The following is a 16,518-nucleotide window of genomic DNA, read 5'->3' as shown; positions in this document are numbered from 1 at the left end:
TGTAAATGCAACAACAACGATTTGAGCCAGATAAATCCAGATAGAAGTCTGGTTCAATTTGTAAGCCAGATAATTTGTTAATTATTTCTTTTTAGTTTGGCAACGCTGCCTTTAATAAATCTACTTTTTCAAAAATAGATGCCGCTGCTTAGCCTTTCGCCGTAAGAGCTAAATCAAAAACAGCGGCGGCATCTGCCTATCACATTTCACGTGTGCGAAAATTTCACGACATCTGCTTCTCAAGTGTCTCAATAATCCAGAGCATTCCCGTGAGAATTGAGCGTGAGCCGGATCTGTACAACTCACTGGAAGACGGCATAAATGTACAACCACTAAAAATTTATATAAACTCTAGTTATAATAGCAAATAACTAAAACTAAACGCGGTGCGGTGAATGAGAGGTGGAAGCACGATCTTTGTAGGAGATGTTAAGTTTTCAGGCAGATGTCGCCACTGTTAATTATCCAGGATACAAAACAAGATCAAATGTTATCCGACAAACAGATGGCGCTGAACACAAGAACAGATGATAGATTCTCGTAGTTGTTGTTATATCGAGACAGCTGATTTGCCAACACAAGAACAAATAGCAGAAGAACCTTTAAAACTTACTTGTTTTTACAAAAATACATCCGCCGGAACAAATTTTTGATGAAGAGAGTTGCTAAATGCATTTTCGCTTGCGAAATTGGCTTTATTTATATTTAATTGGCTATTAAGTGTTTAATTTAAAACAAAATCGTATAAAAAGCGCTAAAAACTTTCCTTTAGTCACCAGGGTTGCCAGGTTCCCACCCCAGGATGGGTTTTGTCGAAAGCTGAGGTAACACTCAGTCAATCCAGTGAAGTGAATATCCCAGAAACCCCTACGAAGAAAACGTAGTATTTATTTGGCTCACACACGGCTCGAGGTGTTAGGAAAGCAGCAACTTTCTATACTAAGGCTGTGGGGAGAGAGGTGACCTGGGTAAGTAGTATGCGACATACATATTATATGAGGGCGGAAGGCGTCTGATATTACTCTTACGGTCTGATATTACTCTTTCACTGGCTTGTCATTTCATTCTCCTTCTCTTCTTCCCTTATCAAGGTACCACCATGACAACGTAGAGTAAAAATAAAGCTCGGCAATGCAACGCCTCATACTGTGCGAAGTCAACCGTTACTTTCCGAACTGGCCCGATATTAGGAAGGCTTTGATGAGGTATAGCCAAATAAACCCCCTGGCTACAGATCATTCGATAAGTTCCATGAAACACCGCGGAGGCAGGGGATTAGTAGTCCTACCTCACTGACAAATCGCCGCTTTTCTATGAGGAACGTAGTGATGACGTATGAATGCGGCTAAAGCGGCAACTACCCACCGACGTGTGCCGTACGTACGGACGTTTGTCCCGTAGGAATCAATGTGTGCGTCTGTGTACATATACATAACATATTTGTGTGTGTATTGTTTACAGATAAGCACTGTTGCCATTGACCATTTTGCATGCATGTTTATGGAAACATCAACTTTTTCCAATTTAATTTTTGATGTTGCAAAAGGCTGGAATTAATATTAAATAAATATAAATAGATTACATATTTATAATCTGCACTTTTACGAAATTATTTCAAATTATTTTCACAATATTTCAAACTTTAATTAGGTGTTTTTGCATAAAACGGCAAACGGTCAAAAATTAGTGCACAAAAGTTTACTAGGCAACTCTGTCTAGTGAGAGAACGATCAGCTGACACGTTCTTACGGAAAAAATTAAAATTGTTTTGATTTCTACGTTCCAGGCTACGTACGTACGGGCGTTGCACGTCGGTGATTTTTCGTTTACATTGCACACTGATAAGATAGGTCGTGTCAGCTGACACGTTTTTGGTACGTACGTTCGTGAGTAACTGCCGCATAAGGCTTCACACCATCCGCAAGGCGCTTACCATAGTGAGGGTATATAAATATATAGTTCTTTCACTCAACTGATGGAAACATGCTGCAAAACATTTTGTTAGATGTGAGTTTTGACTGCAACCATAGGGGCTCTTTTACACTTTAAAATGCCATATAACTACCACACAGCCGATCAAAACCCAAAATTTGAATAAAGCATAATCAGTAATTTGACGTAAGCTACAAACTGTTGAGTTGATTAAAAATATTAACGGTTGCCTCAAAAAATTAATTATTCAATGGTTGCTCAACAGTTGTGTTTGCTGAAAATCCCTAATGTCATTTGCGTTTTGTTGTCTTTTTTAACAGCTGAAAATGCATACATACATTAGAGCGTATCCCGAGAAAACTAACGTTTACTGTGTTCTCCTCAGGTTAGGTGGAACTGAGCGATCAATAAAGACCTCACATAGACTGATTGTATCCATACTGTTACCAGAATTTGTTTGATGCCCAGACGAAAAAAAAACCAGATAGCTACCAGGGCCCATATTAAGTATTACGATCAGTGACTGAAAAGGCAGCCGGTTCAATGTACCGTAGCGATTCGGGATATTGCCCGACAAAGGGCTGTCATTTCAGTGTAACCCCACTTCACTGCTACAACAACAACAACAGTGACTGTAAACAATTTTCACTCAAGCGATAGCTATGCAATTGCCAAACTTTTTTTTTATAATTATAATAAAAATGGATCTAACGAGTACTATTTGTCGCTAGTTCAAATATGCCATTTATCCGATCCACATTTTCAGAGCTATTGTGATAAATGTGTTTCGATCACGGATTGTAATACGTAATTCGGGCCCAGGACTTATGTCATAGAATAACTCCGACTATTTGGCAAACACTCGAAGCTTCATAGGGGTTAGCTTGATTGCTACCTCGGGATCTGGCAGCTCTGTCGGCTCTAGTAACGAGCAGGACGCGAACATGGGATGCACTTCCTAGATCTGCTGTAGCTGACGAGGCCTAACTTATGAGCATGTGAAACCAAAAAGCAGTGTGCAGGCATAAAATACCGTCGAGAGCTTCTCTACCCTCTCCTCAAAGGTTGAGTTTCCAATACAACTTACTGTCTAAAATAGTTCCTAGACATTGAGTGCACGGTTTCTCCTGCGGGGTCACACCTCCTAGCAGTCAATTTTAAAGCTCTTAGTAAATAATACTATATCCGTTTTCTCCGCGTTGGCGCTCAACCCAACATTAGATGCCCAGGTATGTGTATCTCAAAGCGCCTGATCCATCAAAGAGCTAATTTTTGGAAGGCACTTTTGATTTATGACAACTGAAACGTTATGTGCGTATGCCGTATGTTTGACGGGTTCCTTATCAAAACGCCTGAGGAGTTGGTCGATGACGAGCGTCCACAGTAGAGGTGGTAACACTCCGCGCTGCGTCGTGCTCCTGTCCATTGATTTCGTGGCAAGCCCCGGCAATGTCTAGGATGACTCCTAAGGTTTACTCCACTTATTACAGGCCTCTCTTTATGTTTATAATCACCCTATGCAATGCTATGTCTACTAATTTGCTGTTGGTGTACGCATATTGTGTTGTGGAGAATAGTTTTTCCATCCATCTTGGACTTTGTGTACACATCTATCAGCTTCCCAAAGGTTTTGTCCAGAAATAATGTTAAGCTAATGGGGTTGTAGTCTTTTGAATAGATATGACTGATCTTCCCCTGCTTTGGTAAGAAATCTACACGAGCAGTTCTACAATAGTGCGGTACACGATTCAGCCGTATGCACCCATCGAAAATTGTTTTAAGCCATACCACGATCGCTCTACTTGAAATTAGTAGCATAGCTGAAAGTCTTCGCGCCTATTCAATTTTGGTATCGGTCATCAACCCCGGCACTACTCGCTTTGTGATCGGAGTGTAAATGCTGTCTGCTGGCGAAAATTTTGATTTTACACAAATAAAGTTCTGGAGCCCGGTGCGAACATTATGAACATTTTTCATAATATGCTCTTATTATAGGTACAACTGCACTCTAACTGATGAGTAAGCTTTGTAATCAGTAAGTCACTTGAATTATTGTATTGTATTGATAAGATTAGCAGCGATTGGTGATATGAAGTAGTCCCAAGTGGCATAGCGCCAATTTTTTTACTTGGACTTATGTCACACCTACTGCGTTCATATAACCACAAGTTTTTTGCTTCGGATTTATAACACTGTAATGGGGTTGACATAATCCAAAGTAAGAATAACATTATCTCAAAGCTTTTTCTAACAAAATTTGAGTGCAGATTTTGATAATACTCGGAAAATTTTTTTGTGATTTATTTTAAATTGAAATTTTTAATTTTAACAAGTTAAACATTTTGGTTTATCAAAATTTAGGTTAAATTAAATTTTCTTCTTTAAAGGCAAAGAGTGACATTATCCCGATTGGTATTATGGCATCTCATGGGCAGTGACATAGTCCCAAGTAAAAAATTTGCAGTTATGCCACTTGGGATTATGTCATGCCACACCACATCGATTGCGAAAACGGACGAACTTACAAATCAAACTTTTTAGATGCATTCAATTCAACGTTCTTGCAAGATGGGTCGTCTATTATACGCAATAATATTTACTTTACTGATTACCTCATTCGACACGGCGCAAGCCGACAACACATTTACCTATCTTGACGATGGAAATGAATGTAAAAATGTAAAAACCAGTCTGGACGCAATTGCTAATAATGAAATGGAAAATTTGCAAACGTATGAAAAAATTTTGTATTTTATTAAAATTTACTTATAATTAAAATAATTTTGTTTTGCATATTTCGCTGTATCATACATAGCATGAAAAGTTGGTAAGCAAATTTGATAAATATATTAATAATTATGTGTACTAAGATATAGACGCGAACAGAGAAATAGCAGTTGCAAATTTTTATCAGATTTCATTAAACAAAATCTGCTTTATATTTTTAATATTTAAAGAAAAAACTTTTGTGAATTTTATGGCTTTGTTTTTTATAAAAATTTTGTGGAATAATTTTAGGCTAGTTCAACGGAACTTCATCAGTGATATTAGATTTTGCAGCAGTGCATTACTAACAATGCTTCCGCTGTTCTTACTTACTTACTTAATTGGCGCTTAACCGTCTAAACGGTTATGGCCGTCCAAAAAGGCGCGCCAGTCGCTCCTTCGCTCCGCCAACTGGCGCCAATTGGTCACAGCAAGGGAGTTTAAATCGTTTTCCACCTGGTCCTTCCAACGGAGTGGGGGCCGCCCTCTACCTCTGCTTCCATAGGCGGGTTCCGATAGGAACACTTTCTTGGCCGGAGCATCATCTTTCATTCGCATAACATGGCCTAGTCAGCGCAGCCGCTGCGTTTTAATTCGCTGGACTATGTTGATGTCTGCGTATAGCTCGTACAGCTCATCATTAAATCTTCTTCGGTACTCGCCATCGCCAACGCGAACACTCCCAAAGCCGCTTCATCTGCTGTTGTCATGGTCCATGCTTCTGCCCCATATAGCAGGACGGGTACGATAAGTGACTTGTAGAGTATGATTTTCATTCGCCGAGAGAGGAATTTACTTTTCAATTGCCTACCTAGTCAAAAGTAGCATTATTGGCTCCCGCTGTTCACTAACCATTGATATAATAGTGAACAGCTCAAGACTTATTATAATGCACTACTAGAATATCCAACCTCACTGATCAAGTTCCGTTGAAAGAGTTTAAATTATTCACTACAATTTGGATAATAAATATAGACTATATATATGTACCTAATTATATATAAAAGGAATAGGAACAAAAAAGGAAATACTTATAGACAAATTGCAAAGCGTGCAGCGGAGCATTTATATGGCTGAGTGTGAAGTATGAATGTTGGAGATTTCGATTTCAAAACTTAGGCTCTGAAAAGCTAACTGATGAAAATTCAGAAACATCTCCAAGTGACCATCACCGTATGCAAATTTTGTAAGTTTTCTCTAATATCAATAACAAAAAATAATTTCAAAAATTGTTTTCGAAAAAATTCGAAATAATTTTACGAAAATTTCCAACTTTTTACTTGAAGTTTTTTAAACTTTTTTTGAGTATGTATGCACTTTTTAGCCCAATCCATTTTAAAATTTCAATATTTTCTCGAAGGTTGTTTAAGACTTTTCTCCAAACAAAGTGTGAATATTTTTTTTAAATAGAAGAAAATCCCAAACTACGTTCGGAAAACAAAAATTTTCAAAAATCAATGTGAATTTTGGGAGTCCTATCACTTTTAAAAAGTGAGTTTAGAATTGACTGGGCTATAAAACTGCACACTTGAAAAGAATTAAAAAATTAAAAAATATTAAGTTCAATTTTTTTTAATTATCTCGAATTTTCGAATTTTTTCGAAAACATTTTTAAGATTTTTTTTCATAGTTTAAGTTCCAGAGTTCATTGAAATTTTTTCTTAAAATATAGGAATTAGAAAAAGTGAAATATAATTGACGAAATTTGCTTGAAATTGCAACTACTATTTTTTTGTTTGCTGTTGTATATACATATTTTTCATATTTTTAAACGGTTTTATTTATTTTTATAATTTTCATACAATTTACATTTTAACGAAGGATTGACAATTTGGATACAGCAGTACAGCAGCTAACGGAAAGTATTACACAACTACAAAATGAGTGAGATTTGAATATCTTTATATCAAATTTACACTGCACCAAATTTGTTATTTTGGGCGAAAAACACGATTTGTGATGTATTTAGCGAAATGGTAATGAAGACAATGTAAATGCTTTCAAATTACTCATTCCGAAGTATGGATTTGGGGCTAGTGTAAATGTGTTATCAGTTGCAAACGTATACGAAATATTATTTTTTTCTTTAGGAAACGTATATTAAATATTATTTTTTTCTTTTAATTTCTTTTTTAGTATCAATGATCTTGATCGCAAACGCAGTTGTTTTCTGCAACAAGGGGCCCTATACGCTAAATGTGAGTTTTAAAGTTTACACAAGAAATTGTGTTAACTTTGAAATTCTGATTCTGTAAAGCAAAACTGTGAACAAAAAACTCAGTGATGAAAACTTCGCACTAGTGTACACTATTGTGACATTCAAAACTGATACGCACTGTTGCAGAATGACCCTTTGTTTTCATGGCGTTTGATGAATATTTTCTCACGGACATAAGACTTTTACATTCAGCGCTCATTCAGCAAACCAATGCGCAAATACTTTACAGAATCGCATTAAAATTTAAAGTGTAAATTGTATATACAAATGAGTTTTCAATAAGTGTACATTTTTCAGTTTTTCACAGTTAGGGAATTGACCCCCAGAAAGCAATCGGAAATATAATATTTAAACAAATATAAATGTGTCTTATTATTATATATGGAATATTCATCTAAGGTGTGTGGAAGGAGAGCATACAACTAGTTATATTTCTTATAGCAGTTAGTTATATTCCTAGATAGAATTGAACATCTAGTTGACAATCGCAAAAGTTAAAACTAATACCATAGCCATCCAGAAGCACAACTTATCGCTCCTAGTCGGAGCATAGGGCGGAGACGAACGCTCTCCAGCGACTTCTATCAGTCGCTAAACGTCTTATTTCATTCCAGGTGGCGGTGGAAGTGCTCTCATTGAAAATCGTACGCATCCAAGCTTGTCGAGGACGTCCCCTGTGCCAGCTTCCTTGTAGGTTCCATTGGAAGGTCATTTTGGCAACGTTGTCATCTTCTCTGCGGAGAGTGTGACCGATCCAACCCCACTTACGTTTTCTAATTTCAGTGTAGATTGGGGGGTTGTTCGTGAGTGACAGTGGATCGGCGTTGCTTATTGTTCTTGGCCAGAAGATATGGCAGACTATTCTCAGACACTTGCTTATAAACGTTTGCAGTCGTCGGTTAATGCGGTCAGAGACAAGCCAGGTTTGGTGTTAAAACTCCTCAGTTTTGTTTTCATCGACAATATGCGAGAGCGCCATACTAGGCATAAGTTGTGGAATGCAGTTCGTGCCTTACAGATCCTTGCAGATACATCCGATTCTGCGCTGCCATCTTTAGTAATTTGGCTGCCAAGGTAGCAGAATTCTTCTACATCCTCAATGACGGTAGTGCTGCCATTTGATACAAGTTGGAGAGGAGATGTGTTCGTTGTTTGCAGTATCATTAGCTTAGTTTTTGCGTAGTTAATTTTCAAACCGACTGCGCGAGCGTTGATTTCGAGTCGCTGGAGTTATGCGGCAACAGCAGCTAGTGTGTGAGTAGTGAAGAAGATATCATCAGCGTAGTCTAAATCACATAGTTTCTGATTCAGCGTCCATTGTAGCCCATCTGGGGCTTCTGCGTTTGTGCGCTTCAGGACGTCGTCCAGCACTATTATGAAAAGCAGTGGTGATAGGACGCACCCTTGTCGTACGCCTTTGTTTATGCTAAATTTGTTGATGTTTTTTCCTTTGAAGCCACTGATCATTGAATCTTTGTAGAGGGCCTTAATCATGTCGATGACTTTCTCTGGGACCCCGCAGTTTTGCAGCGCAATCCATATCGCGTCACGGAAGATTGTGTCAAACACACGTTGAAAGTCAACGAAGAGAAGATATAGTGGCGATCTCCATTCATTAGACTGTTCTATGATTATTCGTAGGGTATTGATGTGGTCCACGAAAGATCGATTTGGCATAAAGCCGTTCTGTTCTTTGTGCAATTGTGCGTTGAGCGTGGGCGATATTCTTGCCAGTATGATGAATGCTAGAACCTTATGGATTGCGTTAAGCAATGTAATGCCGCGCATGTTTTTGCATTGGCTGAGATCGCCTTTTTTTTGGGATAGTGATTATAACCCCTTCTTTCCATTCTCCAGGAATTGTGGATCCTGTCCACGCTGATTGTATAATAGGATGTAGGGCACGGGCAGTGACGTCCGCACCATACTTGAGAAGTTCTGCTGGAAGGTCATCGGGACCGGGAGATTTATTCTTTTTCAATTTGGTTATCGCCTCTAGAATCTCTTCGTTTGACGACGGCTCTATTGGAATATTTCTGTTGGGGTTTCTTCTCTGCATTGTTCGTGAGTTTGACGCCACTTCTTCACCGGGGGAGTTGTCCTTAAAGAACTCCTCCCATCGGTTCAGTTGGTCTTCATCTGAGGTTAAAATCGTGCCATTTTCTGCTTTGAGGGGGGGGGGTACGTTAGGCTTTGAGTTTGTTAGCTTCTTAGTGGTAGTGTACACGCCGCATAGGTTATTGCTGTTTGCTGCTATTTCTGCTTCAGTTTTTTGCGTTCTTCTATCAGCTGCCAGGTACTGTCGTTTATCCAAGGCTTTCTCTTGCATTCTTTCTTGCCGACAGTCTTTCTTATAGAAGATAATAAATTCGTAGATTCAAATTGTTGCTCTTTGGTTTAGTGCTTACTTAGGTACAGTGCCTGCTTGATCGACAATGAGTTAGCAGCGACTCAAATGTTTCTTCTGTGTGTGCTAAGTGCTCTTATAAGTTTCTATATTCTATCATGAATATTTTCCTAGTCAATAAGATTTGTTTTTTAATATGTGTTTAATGAGTAATTCTTTGAAACCTCAACAAACTCCTTATGTGTAGAAATCAATTTGCCCATCAGTCAGGAAAATCCGCGCGGACGGATATTCATAGCCTCACGGAAAAAATTAAAAAGGATTTGATTAAAAAAATAAAGCCCTCTGCGATTTTACTGTAGTCTCAGTATCCTTCGATAGCACGACACATCAAGCTATCGAACACACTATGATAGGCAACGATATAGGTCCAAATATCATTTACTAGGTGCTATCAATACTTAACAGAAGAAATCAGTCTTGAGCTGGGAGAGACAACCGAGTCTATTGTGACCAATAAAATTCGCCGTCAAGGGGATGTACTCTCTCCTCTATCGTGGAGCTGGGATGGACAACTGAATCAATTTTAGCCACTAGCGAATGCCGTCAAAGAGATGTACTCTCTCTTTTCTAGGGGAGCGTGTCGTAGATGAAATAATATTCAACTTCAATTTGAAATTTTTTTTCGAATTTATAAAATATGCCACTTATCTACGACAAATTTACGGCAAATTCACGTGCAAGAATTATTCTCCTTGCTGGCCTCTAAGGTAGTTTTCTGTGTTCAAGTGAAGTTAGCGTGCCACCCTATATTTTCTAATATATGGCTGCGGCAAATTTATTTGCTTCACGGATAAATTACGGAAAATTCACGGCAATTTTCCCAATAGGTAATTTTTTCCACGTAAAAGTGGTTTTGCCAACTTCAGATAGGTGTTTTTATCGGCCTATTGTTAAATGATTCAAGGTTAGATTCGAGCTCATGGCCAGAAAAATAATTTTTTTTCTAATGATAATTTTTGATTTTGTTTTTTTAATTTTTCTATAATTGAAAAATTGTATTTGGTTTTTGGAATACTAAGTAGACATTTTTGCAGATAACCTGCCATAGCTGCGCAGATAGATCCATTTCGAAGGGTGCTCAGCATTCATCTTCAGTACGCTTTAGCCACGGTGCGCTAACCATTTAGCTATAGAGCAGTGGTTGACTGATAAATTGGTACTTCTATTCCTCCTTATCAAATATATATGTAATCACCGTTGCGTCATCTGTTGCAAATCACTGATAATGCTGGACTTTTTTATTATCAATTACTTTGTTTTGACATTCCCAATTGCTCTTGGTTTTATTAACAATTGTTTTTGTTTTTATCAGCCTATTGATGAATGGTTTAAGGTTCGATTCAAGTTCAAGGCCAGAACAATAATTTTTTTTTAATGATAATGAAGTAGCAATTTATCAGCCAAACAAACCACCGCTCTATAGCTAAATGGTTAGCGCAGCGTGCCTAAAGCGTACTGATGATGAAGGCTGAGCACCCTTCGAAATGGATCTATCTGCGCAGCTATGGCAGATTGTCTGAAAAAATTTCTACTTACTATTCCCAAAACAAAATACAATTTTTCAATTATAGAAAAATTAAAACAAGTAAAGGTGTCTAAGTTCGGGTGTAACCGAACATTATATACTCAGCGTGAGCTTCAATTGTACATTTCATTTCAGATAAATTACTTTTCTACATAACACCTGGCACCGCCCATTTAAAAAAAATGTCTCCCCAATTCCTCTTACAATAAAACTTGATAAGTGAAATATTATTGATTCAAAACTATTTTTTTCTAAGTTATAGGTTATTATTCTAGTCTACGACAATTTTAAACCTTCTAAACTTGTTTTATATCTAAGTTGCCGTGGTCTTAAACCGATCCCGTCCATTTATACTAGAAATATTTTCTGCTATAAGGAAAATATGTATACACAATTTCATTACGATATGTTAATTTTTCTTAGAGTTATGGCTCCCGAAACATAGAAACTTGCCTACTAATAAAAGAGGCGGTGCCTCGCCCATTTTTTTCAAAGGGAAATGAAATACCATTGATATAAAGCTCTTTTTTGCAAAGATATAGCTTATTTTATTCTTCCACGACCCTTTTAAAAATCTTTTATATAAAAGTGGGCGTGGCCTTTAACCGAATTCGTTCATTTTTCTTCAAAGCATTCCTTATAGTAAAGGTAACCTCGTAAAGATTTTTGATTTATGATTAATAATATTTGTAAAATTGATTTTATCACAAGTTGGCGGTGCCACGCCCATTTTAAAAATTTTTTTTCAAATTTTTATCAATGGTTTCAATATCAGTCGACATGCCAGATTTCAACATTCTAGGTGTATTATTTACTAAATAATCAGGTTTTTTGTGTTTTCCAAAATGTTATATATATAAAAGGTGGGCGTGGTTATCATCCGATTTCGCTCATTGTCAATACCAATATATTCTGGGCCCAGATAAACTCATGTACCATTTCGTGACGGTATCTCAATATTTACTCAGTTATCGTGTTAACGGGCGGACGGACGTACGGACATGGCTCAATCAAATTTTTTTTCGATACTGATGATTTTGATATATGGAAGTCTATATCTATCTCGATTCCTTTATACCTGTACAACCAACCGTTGTCCAGTCAAAGTTAATATACTCTGTGTGCAAAGCACATATTATGAGTCATATTTCCACCCTTATTTCTCAAACCATCCAATACAGATATTTAAAATTTTATTTATTTACTAGCAGAACCGGCAGACGTTGTTCTGCCCTAAATTCGCAAATCTGCATACATTTTAATAAGCTTTTTCCGTCTAACTCTGGCCTCCCTCCTCTACACTTTTCACTAATCCTTTTATTTACTCTTCCCTCCGTCTTTTTCGCTTCATCTATCTCCATCTTCGTCTCATTCTATCTCTTTCTCAGTCTCCTTCTCTCCTTTCTCTTCTCTCTTCTCTCAAGTTCTTATTATTCTTCTTCATCCCTTATTTCCAGTCCCAGAGGGTGGTATGTATTTTGTTCCAATCCCCTTCCGAGTCTCAGTCCCAGTCCCACTCCGAGTCTCAGTCCCAGTCCTAGTCCTAATCCCAGTCACAGTCCGTCTCTGGTCTACTTCCCGAAAAAAACGATCGTAAATACTAATAGAGGCAAATTTATATACCAAACTAAAAATTTCATGGCAATCTTTCTATCCGTTCTTGAGTTATGGAGTGACAATCAAAATATACACTTCTTTTTATATATATAAATAGGGGAAGCAAATTATGCATTCTGGAGTAAACACTACAGGCATAGGTATATGTGCGAAAAACAATAGTTAGTATACATTTGTTAGGACCTCTATTCTATAAAAATTATGCTATATTTTAATTAAGACAAAATGCTACTAATTTACAAAACTCAACTAAATCGCATTACGAATATTATAATTTAGAATAAACCGGTTTTTTGTTCACTTCCCAGAAGAAAAATTATTGTTTAGAATAGGTCGGTCCCGGGTCCAGTTCCCGGAAGAAAAATTATTGTTATTCTAATCCAGGCATAACGCTACTTACATACCAAATTTCAGGCAAATCGAGCCATATATACGATAGTTTAGAATAAATCGGTCCCTGGTCCACTTCCCGGAAAAACAATTATCCGAAATTGTATTCTAGATATAACGCTACCTACACACCAAAATTCAGACAAATCGAGCCATATATACGATAGTTTAGAATAAAGCGGTCCCTGGTCCACTTCCCGGAAAAAAAGACTTTTCACGAACACTCTCCGGGTTCCTACTAAGTTATCCTAAAAATTTCATGGCAATCCTTCTATCCGTTATCGAGTTATGGAGTGACAATCAAAATGTACACTTCTTTTATATATATAGATTTATTTATTTATTTCTTCTTACAGCTTATACTAAGCCTTGCTTATATCTATATATATTAATTAATAAATAATCAAATTAAGTTATTTATATGAGTCTATTGACTGCCCAAATGGAGTGAGAGATAGGTAGCAGACGAATGACACCAATGCAAGGATTGTACCAACATTTGAACGGCGATGCACTTATTAGGTTGAGTGATGCGTTACAGTATGAGCTTCGGCTACTTTTTGCATACGTGGGAAAGATTCCTAGTGCCAGCATAGAGTACTCGGGATGTATGCAATGCTATTGGTGATTCGAAAGTATGCCCACCTTGCACTAGAATGGCACTGTTCTACAGTAATTGTACAATTTGTGTTTAAATTCCCTTATGTTACTAGATTTTACTTCATTTGGTAATTCATTGTAGAATTTTAGTCCTTTATAGTACAAATTACATTTGTCTGCTTCTGCTCTATAAGCTGGTAAATTAAAATCATTCCTTCTTCTTGTGTTTACGGAAGGAATATTTCTTACATATTTTATGTTACTTTTCAAATAATCAGGCAAGTTGCCTTCTATTATGTTTCTACAAAATTTCATCGTATGATGAAACAGTATATGTTTAATGCTTAGCCAATGTAGAGCGCCGAGCATATCTCGGATAGGTGTGTCATAGCGTTTCCTAAGAAAAAATCGCATAGCTCGGTTCTGTTGCTTTTGCAGTTTGTAAATTAGGTTATCTCTCATAATGAAGAATAATGTTGGACAATATATGAATTGGGGTTCGATTATCGATCTGTAAACCATTACCTTGTACCGTCTACTTAAATACTTGCAGGTTCTTTGCATGAAATATATCTTTTTGGATATTTTCCCAACCGTGTAATCGATGTGCTCACTAAAGTTGAGTTTATCATCGATTTTGATTCCTAAATACTAGAAAGTACTGACTTTGTCAATTGCTTCGCTGTTTATATTTAGAAGTGGTAATTCATTGTTTTGAAAATTCCTTCTTGATATAACCATAAATTTTGTATTCAGTTTCAATCTATTCGAGCATAACCAATCATATACTCTGTTTAAGTCTTCTTGTAATTTTATATATATTTCAGTGATGTTGTTTCCACTAAGCATTAACAATGTATCGTCAGCAAAAAATTTAATATCACAGTACTTTTGGTTATATCATTAATATAGATATTAAAGAGTATAGGTGCCAGGATAGACCCTTGCGGAAGTCCAACAGGCATCCCTCTGACAGGGATGATCCAATTACAGTTCTTTGACTTCTCTTCATGATAAAGTCTAGGAACCATTTTAGCTCCGTTTCAGTAACACCTATGATATAAAGTTTTTTCTAGCAATAAATTTTGATCGATAGTCTAAAAAGCATGTTTTAAGTCTAGGAAAACAGCTATTATTTCTGCTCAGATCTTCTTTCCAGTTAGTTAAAACAAAGTTCAAGGCACTTTCAAAAGAATGTTTTTTCCAAAAACCTGATTCTTGCGGTATAATTAATAACTTTATTATCATCTAGGTACTTCACAGCTGGTTTTAACTACAGTTTCTAGAATCTTTTCATTACACGCTAACGTGTTAGTTGGCCTTATCTCATCAGCTCTTTAATATTCTTCACTTTCTCTATTGGTACCACAATTGAAGTTTTCCATATGTTAGGAACTACCCATTTGTCTAGACTTTCGTTCACAGTTTGAGTATAAAAGTATCCCGTGTATGTTATAGAGTCCCTTATGACTCCTACAGTTATCAGTTTTTCCCTCCAATTTATTTTTGAAACCTTCTGAAATTTGAATGTAAGAGTGCTACTTTGAACTGCAGAAAATGCCACGTTATTGTTATTAACTGGAATATTCGAGCTGATTTCGACTATACTGTCACTGAAATAGCTATTGAGCGACTCGGCTATTTTATTTATTTTATATAGTTGGCCGTTTATCAATATTTTATTTATTCCATTATTTTCTTTGGACATGCATATACTTTTTTTCAAATGTTTCCACATTGCCTTACTATCCCCAACATTATGTGTGATTCTTTGTTCCATATACTTGGCCTTTTTAATCTTTATAAGACGTTTATACCTGCGCTTTGTAAGGTTGTATTCATTCCATTCAGATAGAAGTCTGGTTCAATTTGTGAGCCAGATAATTTGTTAATTACTTATTTTTAGTTTGGCAACGCTGTCTTTAATAAACCTACTTTTTCAAAAATAGATGTCGCTGGTTAGCATTTCGCCGTAACAGCTAAATCAAAAACAGCGGCGGCATCTGCCTATCACATTTCACATGTGCAAACATTTCACGACATCTTCTTCTCAAGTCTCTCAATGATCCAGAGCATTCCCGTGAGAATTGAGCGTGAGCCGGAGCTGTAAAACTCACTGGAAGACGGCATAAATGTATAAACACTAAAAATGTATATAAACTCTAGTTATAATAACAAATAACTAAAACTAAACGCGGTGCGGTGAATGAGAGGTGGAAGCACGATCTTTGTAGGAGATGTTAAGTTTTCAGGCCACTGCTAGTTGTCCAGGGCACAAACCAAGATCAAATGTTATCCGACAAACATATGGCGCTGAACACAAGAACAGATGATAGATTCTCGTAGTTGTTGTTATATCGAGACAGCTGATTTGCCAACACAAGAAAAAACAGCAGGAGCACCTTTAAAAACTTACTTGTTTTTACAAAAATACGTCGGCCGGAACAAATTTTTGATGATGAGAGTTGCTAAATGCATTTTCGCTTGTGAAATTGGCTTTATTTATATTTAATTGGCTATTAAGTCTTTAATTTAAAACAAAATCGTATAAAGAGCGCTAAAAGCTTTCCTTTAGTCACCAGGGTTGCCAGGTTCCCACCCCAGGATGGGGTTTGTCGAAAGCTGAGGTAACACTCAGTCAATCCAGTGAAACCCCAACGAAGAAAACGTAGTATTTATTTGGCTCACACACAGCTCGAGGTGTTAGGAAAGCAGCAACTTTCTATACTAAGACTGTGGGGAGAGAGGTGACCTGGGTAAGTAGTATGCGACATACATAGTAGATGAGGGCGGAAGGCGTCTGATATTACTCTTACGGTGACTTGATCTGCAGTCGACCAACCTTTCTTGTAACGTGCGTTTCAGTGGTCGGTAACAGCAAGGCGATCTAAAGCGATAATAAGGCGACGTAGCGCGTACCAGTGGTAGAGACGGGAAGTTTATGATTTGCCTTTTCACAGTGGCGCGCTACCTATGGGTAGTCAGGGTCAGGGCCACCTGACCAAGTCTGCCTAACCCTCCCCTCAGTTGGCTTGGAAGCAGGTGAGATAACCTAAAGGG

At 37.2% G+C, this 16,518-nt stretch overlaps 2 protein-coding genes across 15 annotated transcripts in view; one reads left to right on the top strand and one right to left on the bottom strand.

The window, feature by feature from the left end:
- The window catches only part of B4, a 628,513-nt gene that overhangs the window by 157,514 nt on the left and 454,481 nt on the right, over nt 1-16,518 (bottom strand). The gene's annotated exons all lie outside the window — the stretch shown is intronic.
- On the top strand, nt 4,465-7,279 carry LOC137242109 (uncharacterized). 2 transcript variants are annotated; one of them, XM_067769477.1, is made up of 4 exons: nt 4,465-4,664; nt 4,748-4,759; nt 6,520-6,582; nt 6,835-7,279. In XM_067769477.1, the coding sequence occupies exons 1-4, from the start codon at nt 4,474-4,476 to the stop codon at nt 6,905-6,907; spliced, it is 339 nt and encodes a 112-aa protein (XP_067625578.1). In that variant the 5' UTR covers nt 4,465-4,473; the 3' UTR covers nt 6,908-7,279. The 2 variants fall into 2 exon arrangements, 1 of the variants encoding a protein (XP_067625578.1); XR_010950081.1 differs by lacking the exons at nt 4,465-4,664; nt 4,748-4,759 and adding an exon at nt 5,476-5,884.

The sequence above is a fragment of the Eurosta solidaginis genome, chromosome 2, assembly GCF_040869045.1.
Source record: "Eurosta solidaginis isolate ZX-2024a chromosome 2, ASM4086904v1, whole genome shotgun sequence".
In the NCBI taxonomy this organism is placed as follows: Eukaryota; Metazoa; Arthropoda; class Insecta; order Diptera; family Tephritidae; genus Eurosta; species Eurosta solidaginis.
The sequence above is the reverse complement of the archived record's forward strand: the minus strand, read 5'-3'. Positions and strand labels throughout refer to the sequence as shown.